General features: G+C 47.5%; 9 protein-coding genes across 9 annotated transcripts; 5 read left to right on the forward strand and 4 right to left on the reverse strand.

The window, feature by feature from the left end:
* Positions 1 to 67: 67 nt before the first annotated feature.
* Positions 68 to 2,262, reverse strand: V1514DRAFT_201708 (general substrate transporter). Its single transcript, XM_066924670.1, has one exon. The coding sequence runs from the start codon at positions 1,956 to 1,958 to the stop codon at positions 315 to 317; it is 1,644 nt and encodes a 547-aa protein (XP_066780993.1). The 5' UTR covers positions 1,959 to 2,262; the 3' UTR covers positions 68 to 314.
* On the forward strand, positions 2,263 to 4,466 carry V1514DRAFT_201709 (uncharacterized protein). The gene has a single exon (XM_066924671.1). The coding sequence runs from the start codon at positions 2,566 to 2,568 to the stop codon at positions 4,378 to 4,380; it is 1,815 nt and encodes a 604-aa protein (XP_066780994.1). The 5' UTR covers positions 2,263 to 2,565; the 3' UTR covers positions 4,381 to 4,466.
* Positions 4,464 to 5,215, forward strand: V1514DRAFT_337899 (uncharacterized protein). The gene has a single exon (XM_066928752.1). The coding sequence runs from the start codon at positions 4,553 to 4,555 to the stop codon at positions 5,060 to 5,062; it is 510 nt and encodes a 169-aa protein (XP_066780995.1). The 5' UTR covers positions 4,464 to 4,552; the 3' UTR covers positions 5,063 to 5,215.
* V1514DRAFT_337900 (uncharacterized protein) lies at positions 5,117 to 6,454 on the forward strand. The gene has a single exon (XM_066928753.1). It carries the CDS (start codon positions 5,443 to 5,445, stop codon positions 6,379 to 6,381), a length of 939 nt encoding a protein of 312 aa, XP_066780996.1. The 5' UTR covers positions 5,117 to 5,442; the 3' UTR covers positions 6,382 to 6,454.
* Positions 6,455 to 6,572: 118 nt separating this feature from the next.
* On the reverse strand, positions 6,573 to 7,636 carry V1514DRAFT_337902 (uncharacterized protein). Its single transcript, XM_066928754.1, has one exon. It carries the CDS (start codon positions 7,145 to 7,147, stop codon positions 6,641 to 6,643), a length of 507 nt encoding a protein of 168 aa, XP_066780997.1. The 5' UTR covers positions 7,148 to 7,636; the 3' UTR covers positions 6,573 to 6,640.
* On the forward strand, positions 7,317 to 9,338 carry V1514DRAFT_201714 (Dak1 domain-containing protein). Its single transcript, XM_066924672.1, has 2 exons — positions 7,317 to 7,959; positions 8,025 to 9,338. The coding sequence occupies exons 1-2, from the start codon at positions 7,485 to 7,487 to the stop codon at positions 9,326 to 9,328; spliced, it is 1,779 nt and encodes a 592-aa protein (XP_066780998.1). The 5' UTR covers positions 7,317 to 7,484; the 3' UTR covers positions 9,329 to 9,338.
* A 161-nt stretch (positions 9,339 to 9,499) lies between these two features.
* On the forward strand, positions 9,500 to 10,702 carry V1514DRAFT_337906 (Triosephosphate isomerase). The gene has a single exon (XM_066928755.1). The coding sequence runs from the start codon at positions 9,671 to 9,673 to the stop codon at positions 10,514 to 10,516; it is 846 nt and encodes a 281-aa protein (XP_066780999.1). The 5' UTR covers positions 9,500 to 9,670; the 3' UTR covers positions 10,517 to 10,702.
* V1514DRAFT_201730 (uncharacterized protein) lies at positions 10,641 to 12,732 on the reverse strand. The gene is made up of 2 exons (XM_066924673.1): positions 12,544 to 12,732; positions 10,641 to 12,445 (listed from the first exon to the last, which is right to left on the reverse strand). Exon 2 carries the CDS (start codon positions 12,242 to 12,244, stop codon positions 10,805 to 10,807), a length of 1,440 nt encoding a protein of 479 aa, XP_066781000.1. The 5' UTR covers positions 12,245 to 12,445; positions 12,544 to 12,732; the 3' UTR covers positions 10,641 to 10,804.
* V1514DRAFT_286058 (fungal-specific transcription factor domain-containing protein) lies at positions 12,568 to 15,704 on the reverse strand (the record flags this gene model as incomplete). Its single annotated transcript, XM_066925189.1, has 3 exons — positions 12,568 to 15,177; positions 15,250 to 15,411; positions 15,468 to 15,704. The coding sequence occupies 3 exons, from the start codon at positions 15,702 to 15,704 to the stop codon at positions 12,568 to 12,570; spliced, it is 3,009 nt and encodes a 1,002-aa protein (XP_066781001.1).
* Positions 15,705 to 15,770: the final 66 nt, after the last annotated feature.

Below are 15,770 nucleotides of genomic sequence, written 5' to 3' on the forward strand. Positions count from 1 at the left end.
CTAAAAATCGTGTTTGTGGTCGTAAACTACATTATTTCTATATTCAACGTGGTTTTAGTGCGGTCGTGTTGAAAACAAATTAGAGTTGGGGTAGATTGCGTTTAGGGCGTTCGTGCAAAACGAAAAACATTCATTGCAGTGGTGAAAAGAGTTGAATATGCCCAACACTGTTGAAGATTGGGCTTTTCGTTTTACAATTATTATTACCAAATGATGACAGTTTATTCAACCTTTACTGAACACTAAATGGCAAATCATTATATTAAGGAAAAAAAGGAAAAAAAAAAAAGAGAAAAAAAGAAATTTACATGCATTTATTTCGCTTTCTCTCTCTTCTTCAACACATTGTTGTCGACTGCGTACACATCCACGTCGTACTTGTCAAACTTGGTGGCAGGTATCTTGTTTGCAAAGAGCACGTCGAGTTCTTCGTACGTTCGATCTTTTGTTTCGGGCAAGCGGAAGAAAGCCCAGACAAAGCAAGCCGTACAGGTGCCAGCATAGAAGAACGCGGTCTTGCCTCTCCAATCCCAAGCGGATGAGTTGACCATGTATGGATTCAAAACGTTGATGACAATGCCCACCATGTAATAACTATTTCTGGCAAGACTGACTGATTTTGCTCGCAATCTCATGGACGAAGTCTCTGAAATAATGGCAAAACAAACAGGTCCTAATGTCATGTAGAACACAATAGCCCAGGCAAATACTATTCCAGCCTGTGCAAATGCAAACCTAGAAGCCGTTGGCGGGATTGCGAGAAACCCAATAAGGAAAAGAAGAGAAGCCAACACTGCCAAACCGTAAACGTACAACGTGCGTCTTCCAATTCGTGTGATCAAATACCAAGAGAACGCGATGCAGACCACTCCTAATGACAAGATGCCGACCGTAAACTTGAACGCGTTCGAGGCAGCAATGCCAGCCTGCGTGAAAAAATACGTCGGACTGCCGCCGATGGCCAAACCGCATAGGTTCTGCGAGGCATAGGTCATCATGACAACTTCGGTACGCCTGCGATCAACTCCTTTGAAACAGTCCAAGTATGTTACTCCAGATTGAATCTCCGCTTCGATTGCCTGCGTATGCAACATCCAAGCCACGGTTTCCTTGGAACTCGTGGTGGAATTTTTTTCTTTCAACCGTTCGATCGTTTTCTCGGCTGTTTCCAGCTTGCCCTTGCGAACCAACCACCACGGTGATTCAGGCGCAAACCAAAAGCACCCAATCAACAAAACTGGCCAAATCCACTGTACTGCAAACGGAATTTTGTAGGCCCACTTTGTGGTCACGTTGCTGGTGCCTTGAAGTACGCCTGCAGCAATCAACTGACCAATAGCCCAGCACATGTCGACATAGATTGTAAAGTATCCGCGAAGGGCAAGAGGACACACCTCTGCAGCGTATGCTGGAGCCATTGTTGCAAACACTCCCCAGGGCAAACCACAAAGCACTTGTCCAACAAGCATGACTTGAATGTTTGGTGCAAAAAATGGCACGAAAATAAAAGCAGCAGTAAGGGCCATGCATGCAAGTAAAAGCTTTCGATAGCCAAACCTGTCGGTCAGCCACCCGTTTGCGAACGCTCCAATGATGGCACCAGCTTGCGTTCCATTGCCAATCGCAATCTGCCAACGGGCAGGAATTTGGTAGCCAATCCCGGGAAAGTACTCTCCATATTTTTCTTGGAAAGCTGGCTGAGCGTACAAGCTACCGACGAGCACAATGTCGTAGCCCTCCATGATGATGCATGTTGACACAATCATGGACCACATAGCGGCTTTCCTGTAGGTCTTGATTGCTTGCAAAAACGGCATTGCATGTTCTTGATCGGAGGCCCGCTTGGCCTCGGTCACGCCATAAGAACCTTCAACGTTGTCAATGCCATATTCGGAGGCCTTGAGTTGATGTTCAAGGTCTTCGACCTGTTCTTTGGATTGAACAGACAATAGGACCATTGTTGCAGTAATGGATCCCAGCAATAAAGAAGAATAGTGATGTACTTGGTGTAAAAAATAATAGCAAGGTTGTCATGGTCATATTCACATTCCAGCTTGACGTGTATATATATATACATGTATGTAAGTGGGAGGCTATATCAACTTAATGCGGGGGTGGTTTCCCCGGATTTTGAGGCTTACATTGTGGGGATGGCCAGGGTCAGGGTTGATGGCTGGAACCGCAAGTGGCTACGGCAAAATGACTTGGATTGCAGTTGCAGATGCCTAAATCCGTGCCAGTGGTCATACGAAATGGTAAACGTGGTGTTCCAAGTTGCGAGCACTAAATAGCCGAATTGGATACGGTCGGTCAAGCAACAACGCAACGTGCTTACAGGCGTCTTGAGACGGATAATTAATCGTGATGCGGGGTCGCAAAGGGCAACACGATTGCAATTTAGCCGATCGAATCGATCGCAAGTTCTCACAAAAGCAGACGGCAAAGTCCAGTGGTTGATTTTGGTGATTGACTGATATATGACCGAGTCGTGTTTGTATTTATTAGCATCGAACAATCCAATTTTTTTTTTTTTTTGTTTTTCACTCGACAAGGACAAAAACAAAGATGACGGTATCAACAAATGTGAAGGTTATTAACGACAAGTTCTGGGACTCCAGAATCGCAGTCACGCGAACTGCGACCTTGCCCGCCATCTTTAAGCAGACCAAAGAGACCGGCAGGTGGGATTCCATCTTGCTGAAATGGAAACACGGCGACACCAACGAGCCCCACATCTTTTGGGACTCTGACATTGCCAAGCTGATCGAGTCCGTGGTCTTTGCGCTAAACTACACGGCCCATGACGACCCGCAACGTGAACTATTTTTGTCGTGGATAAATGAGGCAATCAGGCGAATAGGATTGGCTCAGCATGACGATGGATACATCAATATTTATTATTCGGTGGTGAAACCGGGCAAGCAGTGGACCGACCTTGCTCATAACCACGAGCTCTATTGTGCTGGACATCTTCTCGAAGCCGCGGTTGCTCACTACCAGGTTACAGGCAGCACCGTGTTCCTCGACATCATTACCCATTATGTTGATCACATTGCTCGCACGTTTGGCCCTCACGACAATCAAAAAAAGGGATATCCAGGTCACCAAGAAATCGAACTGGCTCTTTTGAAGTTGTACGCGGTCAAACCAGAAAAAAAATATCTCGACCTGGCCCAATTTTTCATCGAGCAACGTGGATTCAATCACGGCGAATATTATGACCAGGAGGCCATTGCTCAGGGGATTGACCCGTTGAAGTATGTTCCAGGAAATGGACATCCGTCCTGGCCGGAGCCACCGTCGTATTGGTACATGCAGGCAGATGATCAAATTCGGAACTTGGAAAAGATAAAAGGCCACAGTGTTCGCGCACTCTACTATCTCACGGCTGTTCAAGGTTTGGCAAACATAACCAACGACCAAACGTTGCACGATGCAGTCCATCGACTATGGACCAACATGGTAGACACAAAGTTGTATGTGCACGGTGGAATTGGTGCCATAAAGGACTGGGAAGGATTTGGCGATGACTACTATTTACCATTGAAGTGCTACTCCGAAACCTGCGCTTCAATCGCCATCCTTTTTTTGGGCAAGCAAATTCTTGAACACGGCTTGGACGGATCAGTTGCTGCCGTTATGGAGCGTGCTCTTTATAATAATGTTCTTGGAGGCATATCGCTCGACGGTACCGCGTTTTATTATGACCAGCCATTGATTGGAACTGGGTTGAAACGCAGCACTTGGTTTGAATGCAGCTGCTGCCCGCCTAATGTTACGCGGCTGTTCAACAACTTGGAAGAATACGTGTTCACTGAAGCCGAAGATTTTTTGGCAGTCAATCTATGGATCGGTGCTTCATACGTCAAGAAGGACTTTACAGTTCATGTCGCAACTGAGTATCCGCATGAAGGACAGATAAAAGTTGACCTGTCTTCCGAGACGCCGGTTGGATTTGCGATTCGCGCTCCCGATGTCGAATATGAAATATCGATAAAATCCGGAAGCAGCATTAAGAATGGGTACATTTATTTTGAGCCTCGCAAATGGAAAGATACTCTGATTATCTCGTTTGACCTGAAGCCCAAGATCATTAAGCCTCACAAACTTGTCGAAGCAACAAAAGGGAAACTTGCGATTGAAAGGGGCCCTTTTGTGTATGCAGTTGAACAAACCAGCTCTGCGGTTCCCGTTGGCGAGGTTACCATTACACAAGAAACTGAATTTGAGCAGAAGCAAGTTGAGATTGAAGGTGTTCATGTGACCGCGTTAAGCACGACCGTGAACGGCAAACCGGTTGAGTTTTTGCCTTACTTTGTGATTGGCAACCGCAATCCTGGAGAAGACTTTGCGGTTTGGATTGACGAAGTAAATCAATAAACGTATCATGGTTGTTATCGATAGTTGTTGTAGTGCAGGATAAACTGAATTTTTTTTTTATACACTTTACTAGTTATTTAACAGATTTTTTTGTTTACATAATAGTTGCTGACATTGCCACGCCACTTTCAATAAAGTACATAGCTGGCGATAATTAGTTCTCCCACACGCAATGGTTTCTACACATTTTATTGTGATTTTACTTGCCATATGGGCATCTCAGGCATGCGCGTATCCTTTTACCAAGTCATACGCGCAAAGCTTGGATAATTTTATCTCCAAACGTGATTTGGTTCCGGTTGTGTCTGAAAACAGCGGCGTCATATCCTTAACCGTTCCAAGCGACCATGTACTCGGAAAGGCTGGCATGAAAGATTTTGATTTTTTTACATTTAACGCTTTTGACAAGACGTCTGAGATCTTGAACATGTTTGCACAAGCGGTGGACGAGAATTCGCACGGTGATGCGTTGTATTTTTATGAACTCGTGGCATACAGCGGTTGCGTGCAACACATTGTCCTTGATCAGCAAGCAGATTTTTTTAATGACATTACGAAATACGTGGAATCTTCAAATGGCCAGCTGACATATGACCTTCTCAGCATGTCATCAACAAATGACAAGCTCAGAGAATTCTACGCTAAAATGAGCAAATTTCACGCTACTGCACAATGGTCCTAGGGTTACCAAGATAGCTGGAGCTTTTGTCGTAATGACAGCACTCGAGAAATGCGAGTGAGAGTTATAAAATAAGTTACAATTAAGTAGTAGAGTATGTACATAGAGAATAAGCAAATATAATTGATTGCAGTTTTTCTGCACCACCGTTGAAAACCTATTTTTTTGAATCACGTGCCGTACATTATATAATCAGTGTCTATAGTTCTATTTTATAACTAACTAGCCCCGCTTTTAAATGGCATGGATGACCCCCGCAGCAAAGCGCGATGGTGACAAAAGTTGTAGTACAATAGTAGTGTATTGCTTATATATATATATATATATATGCATACCTGGGCTGGGAACAGCGTTACTACATAGTCCAAGGCTGGCAGTAAATCATGGCGTCAACATCAGCCAATACGAGCACCGGTGGATTAGGCATCGGCGTGCGATCTCCAGTTCGGTTGGCTGCGGTGCCGCATAAGGAGATTGGCGTGGCCGCTGCGTTGCGAGCAGCTGACGATGCGGATTTTGAAGTCAAGCCGGCCATTTTTGACGAATTCAAGCTAACCAACAAGGTCGGCGTGGTTACTGGCGGTAACGGCGGCCTTGGATTGGAGATGTGTGTTACGTTAGCCGAGTTGGGCGCCAAAGTGTACGCCATTGACATTCATGCGTCACCGTCGAGTGATTTTAAGGCCGCCAGCGCGTTTGCAACCCGGCTGGGCACGTCGTTGCAATACCGTACCGCCAACGTGACTAATCAGGGTGAGATTGGTCAAGTGATTGAACAGATCGCGGACGAGAACGACGGCAAAATTGACGTCGTGATTGCTGCTGCCGGCGTGCTGGGCCGCGAGCACAATGTGGAAGAATACCCTGCCGAAGAGTTTAAAGCCGTGATTGATGTGAATTGCAACGGCGTATTCTATACCACACAGGCAGCAGCCAGGCAAATGAAACAAGCGCGGTCAGGCGGGTCAATAATTTTGATTGCGTCCATGTCCGGTACGGTCACAAACAGGGACATGAAGTGGGCTCCGTACAACACGTCCAAGGCGGCCGTGATTCAAATGGCGCGTAGCATGGCGTGTGAGCTGGGCCCGGACCGCATCAGGGTCAACTCCTTATCGCCAGGTCACATTCGGACCAAGATGACCGCCGCAGTGTTGGACAAGCAGCCAGAGACTGAAGCGTTCTGGGCCAGCTTAAACCCGTTAGGCAGGATTGGCGCGGTTCATGAATTGCGAGGCGTGATTGCCTGGTTGGCCAGCGATGCGTCGTCGTTTTGCACCGGTTCAGACATTATCGTGTCAGGCGGTCACACTATCTGGTGAAAACCCAATGCTGATAGGTTTTTCCTTGTAGTTAATACATTTTGAAGACATTATATCAATGTAATTGTCGTGCTGAACTGCGAATTGCAAATGTAATGATAGCTAGAGTAAAATAAAACACAAATCACGTGACATATTGAGTGACAATAATGGGAGCATGGCTTATGGACATTAACTTGACGTCGGTACTTGGACATTACATTAAAATAGTTGTATTAATATTGACAAACACTAACGATATTTTTATTTATTATTAAATTTAAACCGCAGTAGTGGCGGAAGATGCATAATTTTTTGACTCGAGCTCAATCAAGGTCTTGACCTTGTCGGCACTCTTTGAGTGGTCGTCAAACTCGTACTCGAGCCATTCGGTCACCAACCGTTTGGCCAGCTCGATGCCAATCACGCGTTGACCCAAGCACAAGACCTGAGCGTTGTTGCTGAGCACGCTGCGCTCGACACTGAAGCTGTCATGAGCAGTGACGGCCCTGATTCCCGGGACCTTGTTGGCGGCGATGGCCACGCCCAGGCCGGTGCCGCAAATCAGCAACCCGCGATCGTACTCGCCGGATGCAACTTTTTGAGCTGCCGCGGTGGCGATCGTAGGATACGACACCGAAGTGTCGCTCGGATTTTTGACTCCGACATCAAACACGGCTGCGACGCGAGGATTGGCTTCGAGAACGGCCTTGATTTGGTCCTTGTAACCGGCGCCGGCGTCGTCGCTGCCGACCACAATTCTCCACTTTGTGTTTGTGTTGGTCATGGTGAGTCAAACGGTGTTGAACGAAAATAAAAGCCATGGATGCTGTAGCAAACCGCCAACGGTATATATAAACCAAATAAACAATTGGGAGTGTGGGGAAGCCCAACCTCCAGCAGGCGAAAGCCGCACCAACGCCGGGCGCAGGGCCGAACCTCCGCGGAACAGGCCCGAAACCTTTCATCCTGTGGCCTTTGACCGGACGTTTCCCCGCGACCACTCAGCGGCACGATGGAGGGGGAAAAGGTGGGGGGTTGGGGGAGGTCGGGTTTATAATTGAGCGGCCGGAGCCACGGCGTCGAGCATGGATTGAATACAGCAACAGCAACAGCAACAAACAATGGCGGCAACCAAACACTTTTATCCTCTTCCTCAAGGTCTGGTCGACACTGCATTGAACGGCCTGATTGCTTCTCATTCAGATCTTGCGTTGCTGAGTGCAGACAAGATCGTGTATCATGCCACTCACGACAGGGCTCATGTGTCGGTCCTGAGCGGCGGCGGGTCGGGCCACGAGCCTGCGCACTCCGGCTACGTGGGCCAGGCCATGTTGGCCGCTGCCGTGTGTGGGGACGTGTTTGCATCTCCGTCGGCCAAACAAGTCATTACGGCATGCCGGGCCGTGCCGTCCGACGAGGGCTTCATCTTTGTGGTCACGAACTACACCGGTGACATGCTGCATTTTGGTCTGGCGTGTGAGAAATTAAGGGCTGAAGGTTACAAGGTTGGAATTGTGCAGGGCGCTGACGACGTCGCCGTCGGTCGCAAGAATGGCGGCATGGTTGGCCGCAGAGGTTTGGCTGGAACAATCATAAGTATGCATCACGCACAGGCACAGGCACATGCATTTTTTTTTTTAGCTAACCCATTTTCGTTGTAGTCAACAAGTTGGTGGGCGCATATGCTGCCACGGGAGCAAAGTTTGATGATGTTTTCTCATTTGGCAAACATGTTGGTCTTAATCTGGTCACCATTTCCGCCGGCTTGGATCATTGTCACGTGCCTGGGCGGCCGGCTGCTTATGGTGCCCTTGACGCCAGCACGTGCGAGATTGGCATGGGTATTCACAATGAGCCAGGCGTGCGGTCGGTCAGTCCGATCCCTCCCATCGATGACCTGACGAGCGAGTTACTCAAGTACCTGCTCGACCAGACCGATCTCGACCGCGCTTTTGTGCCGTTCAATGCCGATGCTGATGAGATTGTTTTGTTGGTTAACAACTTGGGAGGCATCTCCACTTTGGAACTACGCGCAATCACGCAGGTCGCAATCACGATTCTTAAGCGCGATTGGAACATCACGCCGACCCGCGTGCTCGCTGGCACGTTCATCACGTCATTGAACGCGCCCGCTTTTTCGCTCACGCTGTTCAATGCGTCCAACACTGCCGCGCAGGCGGGCTTGCCAGTGGCACAGGTACTCGAATTATTTGACGCGCCCACTGACGCGCTGTGCTGGCCACGTACTCACAAGGTCCAGTCACACACTGCGGCCACGGGCAACACGAATGGTGTTGAAGACGGAGGTCATCAAAAAAACAAGTTTGCCTCCGACATCTTGGTGAACCCGGCTGAATTGCGGTCCCGAATCGAGCAGGCAGCATACAACGTGATTGCGGCCGAGCCAAAATTGACCGAGTGGGATACCGAAATGGGTGATGGCGATTGCGGCACGACGGTTGAGTCTGGAGCCAACGGCGTTTTGGAAGCCTTGCAAAATGGAGTTGCCGATTCCGGATCGGTATTGAAAGTGGTGGATGCGATTGTCAACATTACAGAGGACAAGATGGGTGGCACGCTTGGTGCCGTGTTTGGCATTTTCTTTGCCGCATTCTTTACCGCCTTGGTCGAGGAGGCCAGTTCAAGCAAGAATTCGACTGCCGAGGCAGTACTGTCATCAGCTGCCGTCACAGCTTTGGCTTCATTGCGAACTCACACGCCAGCAAAGGAAGGTGATCGGACAGTTATGGACGTGTTAATCCCGTTTGTATCCGCGTTAGAAAAGGGCGGCATATCTGCCGGCCTGGCTGCTGCCGAATTGGCAGCCCAGGGCACGCGTCGGCTGGTGCCTAAGCTCGGCAGGGCCACCTACGTCGGCGGAAATGCTTCGCGGCATGAATTCCCACCTGATCCAGGTGCATGGGCCTTGTATGAGATTGTGCGAGGGTTAGCTGGAAGTAATTGAATTATCCTATTAAACATGTTCAATCAATGAGTAGATTTTTTTTTTTTTTTTTCAGGGGAAAGTACAATTTTAAAAACAAATAAATGGAAAGCAAACTAAAGCCGCATCGGGTGAGGCGTGAATTTAGATTTTTTTAAGTGCCCATTCCATTATACAGTGAATAAGAAAACAAATCAAGCCGGTACGAAACCTGGTACAAAAGCAGGTTAATTTTTAATTACAAAGCATGTTCATTGCGTAAAGAGTTAAGAATTGTTGGATCCGTCGTTTTTCGGACATGGCACCGGCCCTGCGGCGGGGTTGGCACCGGGGCGCAGAAAATGGAAACATAAAACCAGGAGGATGCCACGCCTTTCGAAATTGTACACGAATGAGAACAATTTTTTTTTTGAATCAAGCATGACTGAATCAACTTTACGACGTCGCCGCACGTTTATTGGTGTGTCACTCAAGATGTATTTTTCTCCATCGCGGACTAAAGCCTACGTGGAAGAATTTGCCGGCCTGATTACTCGCGACTACGGTGCCGTGGCTGCTGATATTGTCGTGCTGCCTGATTTTCTGACCGTTGCGCATGCCGCACATGTTGTGCCATCTCCAGGTGCGGTGGGCGCGCAGGATTGCTTTTGGCAACCATCCGGTGCGTTCACGGGTGAGATTTCACCGGCTCATTTGGCTGAGCTGGGCGTGCGATTTGTCGAGGTCGGTCACGCCGAAAGACGGGACCTGTTGGCAGAATCAGATGAAATTACTGCCAAGAAAGTGGCTAGTGCGGTTAAAGCCGGATTGGCTCCGATTATTTGTGTTGGCGAACCGGTCAGGCGTGATGTTGATGCGGCGGCAGAATTTGTCAACGCGCAGGTGACTGCCGCGCTGGCTCAAATTGAAACTGTTGCTGATAGTAGTGCGGGACAGGCACAGGTTGTGCTTGCTTACGAGCCGGTGTGGGCAATCGGTCAACCCGAACCAGCACCGGTATCATATATTAACGCCGTGGCGGCCAAAATCCGGCACCATGTGGATGCCAACTTGTCATCAGTAGCATCGATCCGCATCATCTACGGTGGCAGCGCCAAGCCGGGATTAGTATCATTACTGAACCCTGAAGTTTTAGATGGCTTGTTTATCGGCCGGTTTGGTCATCAAGTGTCTCAATTTAAAATTATGCTTGATGAAGCATTAGGATAAGACAACAATTAAAAAGACAAAAAAAAAAAAAAAAAAAAAATATGTTGGATGTACACAAGTTGTTGATTCATCATGAACAATAATTACGCAAATATATTAATAATCCCTTATAATCATTGCATTTTCGGTTTAATGAAAAAAAAAATCTTTATTATACAAAACATGAAGCATAATAGTATATATGACAATAATAACAATGGCAACACTAATATTTTTTTTATTCTTATCATAACATGGTCTGAAAAAAAAAAAAAAAAAAGTAGATATGCTCATCAATGGCATTAATATTTACAATAATAATTTATCATTACTTTCGTCGTACATGTCAAACGAGAGCACCTGTCTAGGCCACTTCAACCATGGAATCCAGGCTCCATTACGAAGGTATGTGCGGCAAATCATGGTCGTGTCGACCCGGACCCGTTCCTCTTGCCACCAGGCATGTAGCAACGACAAAACGGCAAGGTAATGTACAAACACGATCAGTGCGAGACTATCTCGGTTTCTTAATCGCGTTAAAAACTCTTGAGAGCACAAAAACGGCCAAGTGAAAACGTATTTGCGTAATTCTGCTGGCCGCGCGTGCTCAAACGCGCCCACGAGTTGTGCCAACAAGCGCACTGCCGGCATGTATATGACCAAGTCGGTAGGCCGGTCGACGAAATGTTGTTCAAGTAATTCTTGGAAGTCTTGCAACGGTGGTCCGTTATCGGTCGCCGATGGAGTGGCTACAGGCAGGTTGCTAAAATCAATGCCAAAAATGCTCTGCAAGTCTATCCCGGTTTGAGCATTCATCATTTCATGCACGACCGTGCGTATACCCAACAATAAAGGCAGCCATCGGTCAATTGAAATGATGACCGGGTTGGCATCAATCGAAGGATGACCGCCACTTCCAGCTTCGCCATTGCTTTTTTCCCGGTAGGCAAACGATTGAATCGCAATTAAGCTGCCGGCCACGGTCATGGCTTCTAATTGACTCCCGGTTCGAAGACCCGAGATTGCAATTCGAAAAGTTTCTAACGCTCGCTGCCGATACCATATCTCTGCCCGTTCAAAATATGAATCACGGGATCGGTCTGTCGTAGTGCTGCCAACATTAGCAGCAGCGGCCGCAGTGCCGACCTCGCGCTGAATCCGCAATTGCGTGGCAGCTATGGTAAGGATCGCATACATTAAAAAATCATGCTTAAATGCCAACAACGGAACATGGTTCAGCCATAGGTCACCATCAGTCACGTCGGAAATGGTCGGCGTGGTCACGGTAAGGAAAAAATGTAACAATTCGAGCTGGCCCATGTGCAATCTTGAAAACTCTGCATCGGTGAGCTCAGTGTCGTCTGTACTCGCCGATATTTCTGCACTTGTTATCTTTGTCGTCGGACTACTAATCGCTGCCGGGGTTATAATTGGTATTGGTGATGCCGCCGTAGACGTGGCCGGTGTTGGTGTTGGTGTTTCGAGCAAAGGTATGAGTGTAAGTATAGATGTATGTGCAGGAGCCAAGTCAGTAGCAAGCTTAGGTGTGGGCAATGGTGCAGTAAACGGAATAATGCTGTTTTCGGGCGTCAAATAATCACAGCCAATACCGTGTCGGTGACAATTAAAACACTGAGGTCGATTTTCGTCACATTTTATCCGTCTTTTTTTGCAATTGCCGCATCCATGCCGTGATTTGATATGCGACTTCCTTGGCCGAATCGGTCGACCTAGCGCACAGTCCGCCATTGCTTGCCTGCCTGTTTGCACGAAGGTATAATCAGACTTTGTTCGTTGCAACTACAAAATAAAGAAATGCACACCGGGTAAATTTTGCCAGGGGCATCCCGGCGGTTAAGGTTTGGGAATATGCATCATCATGACCCCAGATTTTCCAGTATGTGGACTTCACAGGGTTTCCGTAATTAATATAAAAAAAAAAAAAAAAAACTATAATCATCATATTAGTTATAATGTATTAAGTCATATATATAAACGCAGAAAACCAAATAAATAAATAAATAAATAAATTAAACAAATTTTAATACCCAAGTTGACGTTATTACTGTAATTTAATATTCCGCGTTCATCATCAATCCTCTAAACGACACGGCGTTGTCACCTGGCCATCCTTGCCGTGAACCGCCAGGTCCGTTAAATAAATCTACATTAGCACGACGCACAGCGTCCATGCCGGCTGCAGTCTCGTATGCATTCATTGCCGCTGCGGCGATAGGATTTCTTACTGGAGCCGTTGACGATGTTGACGATGTTGCCGTTGATGCAAGATTAATCCATTCCATCATGTCCAAATCAAACGAAAAATCACCATCGGTCTCGCCCGTGCCCGGCGTGACTTGAAATGTGTCTTCCATCAAGAACTGAGACATTGCATCCGCAGGTGAAATTTCCTGCCCACTAACGTGTGGTACAACGCCAGGCATTGTAATCGCATTCTCGCCTCGCACGATCCTTGGCGGCCTTGATGAGGTCGAAGATGGCGTAGTACTCGTGCTGCTTGGCAGTACCGTGAGGGGTACGCCAGTGGAAAGCGGCGAGTCAGGAATTTGATACCGGCCGTCGTTGGCAGCAGCTTTCAAGAACATGCGTGATAAGTTTGTCGAATAATCACCAGCCTGGCCCAGCATGTCAGTCAAGTACTTTTCATCATCAGCAAGCTGGGGCGACAACGAACTCAGTTGGCTTACAGCCTCCGGTGCTGACATCATGTATCTATCTGAAGTCGCTGTTGAATTCAATACGCTACTGGAACCGTTCAAAATGCTGTTGATTTGTGAAACCTTGCGCTTTTGAGTAGCCACCGGTTTTTCATTGACGGTTCGCGCGGCTCTGGCTGCCCGATCCATTTCTTGAAGAATATTCCGATACCTCTTGGCTGATGGATCACATTTGCCATAATGACCCAAAATGAATATGCACAAGAAAATACCTCGCGTAATGTAAGATTCAACTTCGGATTTGCGTTGATGAAAAGATTCAAGTAACAGGACTATACCTGACGTGAAGATAATATACGTCATCATATGTGACCTGGTTGGTTGTTGATTCTGAGCGAAAAAATTCATGACTAAATCGACCGATCTTGCCGCACATAGCACGCAAGCAGATGATAATCTCGTTATGGTTTTGTGTAATGGTGCACCGCGGCTACCTGAATCGGGTACTTTCGCAATCATTAACAAGAAAAAAGGCCGCGTAAGCAATATAATGCTGTTTAAATGGGTCAAGTGCAGTCGAAGCAGACCCTGATTTCGGACCATACGTCGTCTTGTCTCGCCGTTGTCGTTTGATTGCCTCTTACGATTAAGCGGCATGGTCAAGCTTAATGATGACAGCTGAATTTCTGAGGGCAAACCATCAGACCATTCCCGTAATCGTGTGGCCAACTTCTGTGACGTCGTTGAAGATATGCTTTGCGGCCGGTATACCAATAGACAAATGTCACCAATGATCTCGGTCAACTTCGACAGCTCTACCGCAGTGCGGTCAAGGCTTTCAATCTCTTTTGAATCACGATCGTCCCAATCACAATCATCGATGGCCAAGGGCCGGCCCATGGCAGAAGACCAAAATCGATCCTGAATATACAGCGTACGCCACAGCCGCTGTCGCAATAACCGTTGCGGCTTGGGAAATGTCATGTTGACACATTTACGATGCAGACCCAAGGCTTGCGCAAACCGAATAGCAGATCCAAGCTGAATCCAGGACGCGTTCCGCTTACAGATAATTAGGTAGTAGAGTGACATTAGTAAATAGGCTTGAACTACCCATAACTCGCCATCCTCGGCTGCATCCGTCATCAAGCCCAAGCCAGATGAAAAAAACGGCGCAGGGTCAATGGCTTTGCCTGTGAAAGCAGACTGCTGTTGTTGTGATGCAGTTGGCGTGGATGCTGCCGCTTGCTGACCGGTTGGTGTGGAACTTGTAGAATCGTTAAATTGCGGGATATCGACCGTATCAAGCTCGTACTTGCTGCTCACATAAATGGCTCCCAGCGCGCAGGCAAAATGTAGCAAGCAAAGCCACTGTTTGGGTGTTCCCATTGGATTGCGATAGGTTTGGGCAATCTGATATCGAAAGTGGTCCATGTCAAAAACATAGTCAAACGCCTGCACGTTATCTTCAAATGCCTGTATGAGTTCGTTTGTCATGCTCCTGGGCGGCAGCTGTAACGGAATCATGGAAGCAGTATGTGTCGGCCCGTCAATAAACCGAAACTGTGCCGGGTCAAGTGTAAATTGTGAATCGCCCATGACCTTGCGAAAAGTTTTTCTTGATTGCTCCAGAAATGAAAGTACGCCGGACTCACCCATGTAGCGCATGTGACCCTTTTCATCCCATAAAAGTCGGGTATTTCGGCCGTCGCCTACGGTTTCGACCTGATAATCGGTACGATATCGTGATCGTTTGCGATGGTGACGAGGAGGGGATTGCTCGGACGTGGCAGTTGATAGCTGACCATCACTTTCATCTGATGAGTCCGAAGTTGCTCGTAATTGTTGCGGGGGAGACGGTGGAGGCGGAGATGAAGGCGACTGGGGTAGTTGAGGAATTTTGTGTACTTCTGGTGACATTCGTGGCTTTTGTGGTGACTTTGGAAGTAGAGGCGGCAACGTATTATTGGACTGAGAATTTATAGTATCCGTCGCGGTTGTAGACTCAGTCGTAGTGATTATGAATGGAGACTGGGTGGATAAAGAAGAATTATCGGCAATATCTGCAACAGAAACTCCGTGGCCATCCTCGACCTTGACTTTTGGTACATCCAACGGGGACTTAAGATTCACGGAGGGTAGTGATATAGAGTGAGTTTGAAGAAATTCCTTGGTAGGAGAATAGTGGCACGCAAAGTTCTTTTTCATGCAGATGGAACATGGATCCGCGCCGTTGCACTACCAACGTTAATTCACGTAATGGTTGAACATGATAATTTTTTTGTTTTACTTACTTTTTGCTTCCTGCGCTTGCAACTATCACACGCGAGTGCGATCCGTTTCCGCTTTGTTGGATCGACACGACGCTTAAGCTTTCTAATTTCTGCTGGGGTCAGTGACCCGTAGGACAACGCACTGATCGCTCGTGTTGGTGCTCCAGCTGGTGCGATCGCAGAAGCCGATGCCGATACCGACGATGAAAATAAAGACGACGAAGACGAAGATGTCGGAGACGGCGGTGAATCAGCCATTATATGGACGAATGCAACCCTTCTGTTTTTTTTTTTTTTTTTTCTTTTTCGTGGCCACCTAAAAAC

Source organism: Lipomyces japonicus, assembly GCF_038497905.1.
Source record: "Lipomyces japonicus strain CBS 7319 unplaced genomic scaffold V1514scaffold_66, whole genome shotgun sequence".
In the NCBI taxonomy this organism is placed as follows: Eukaryota; Fungi; Ascomycota; class Lipomycetes; order Lipomycetales; family Lipomycetaceae; genus Lipomyces; species Lipomyces japonicus.

Coding starts and splice junctions, on each gene's coding strand:
- V1514DRAFT_201708 (XM_066924670.1), bottom strand. CDS start 1,958: ATGGTCCTATTGTCTGTTCAATCCAAAGAACAGGTCGAAGACCTTGAA.
- V1514DRAFT_201709 (XM_066924671.1), top strand. CDS start 2,566: ATGACGGTATCAACAAATGTGAAGGTTATTAACGACAAGTTCTGGGAC.
- V1514DRAFT_337899 (XM_066928752.1), top strand. CDS start 4,553: ATGGTTTCTACACATTTTATTGTGATTTTACTTGCCATATGGGCATCT.
- V1514DRAFT_337900 (XM_066928753.1), top strand. CDS start 5,443: ATGGCGTCAACATCAGCCAATACGAGCACCGGTGGATTAGGCATCGGC.
- V1514DRAFT_337902 (XM_066928754.1), bottom strand. CDS start 7,147: ATGACCAACACAAACACAAAGTGGAGAATTGTGGTCGGCAGCGACGAC.
- V1514DRAFT_201714 (XM_066924672.1), top strand. CDS start 7,485: ATGGCGGCAACCAAACACTTTTATCCTCTTCCTCAAGGTCTGGTCGAC. Junction 7,960..8,024: donor TTTGGCTGGAACAATCATAA/GTATGCATCACG, acceptor TTTTCGTTGTAG/TCAACAAGTTGGTGGGCGCA.
- V1514DRAFT_337906 (XM_066928755.1), top strand. CDS start 9,671: ATGCCACGCCTTTCGAAATTGTACACGAATGAGAACAATTTTTTTTTT.
- V1514DRAFT_201730 (XM_066924673.1), bottom strand. CDS start 12,244: ATGGCGGACTGTGCGCTAGGTCGACCGATTCGGCCAAGGAAGTCGCAT.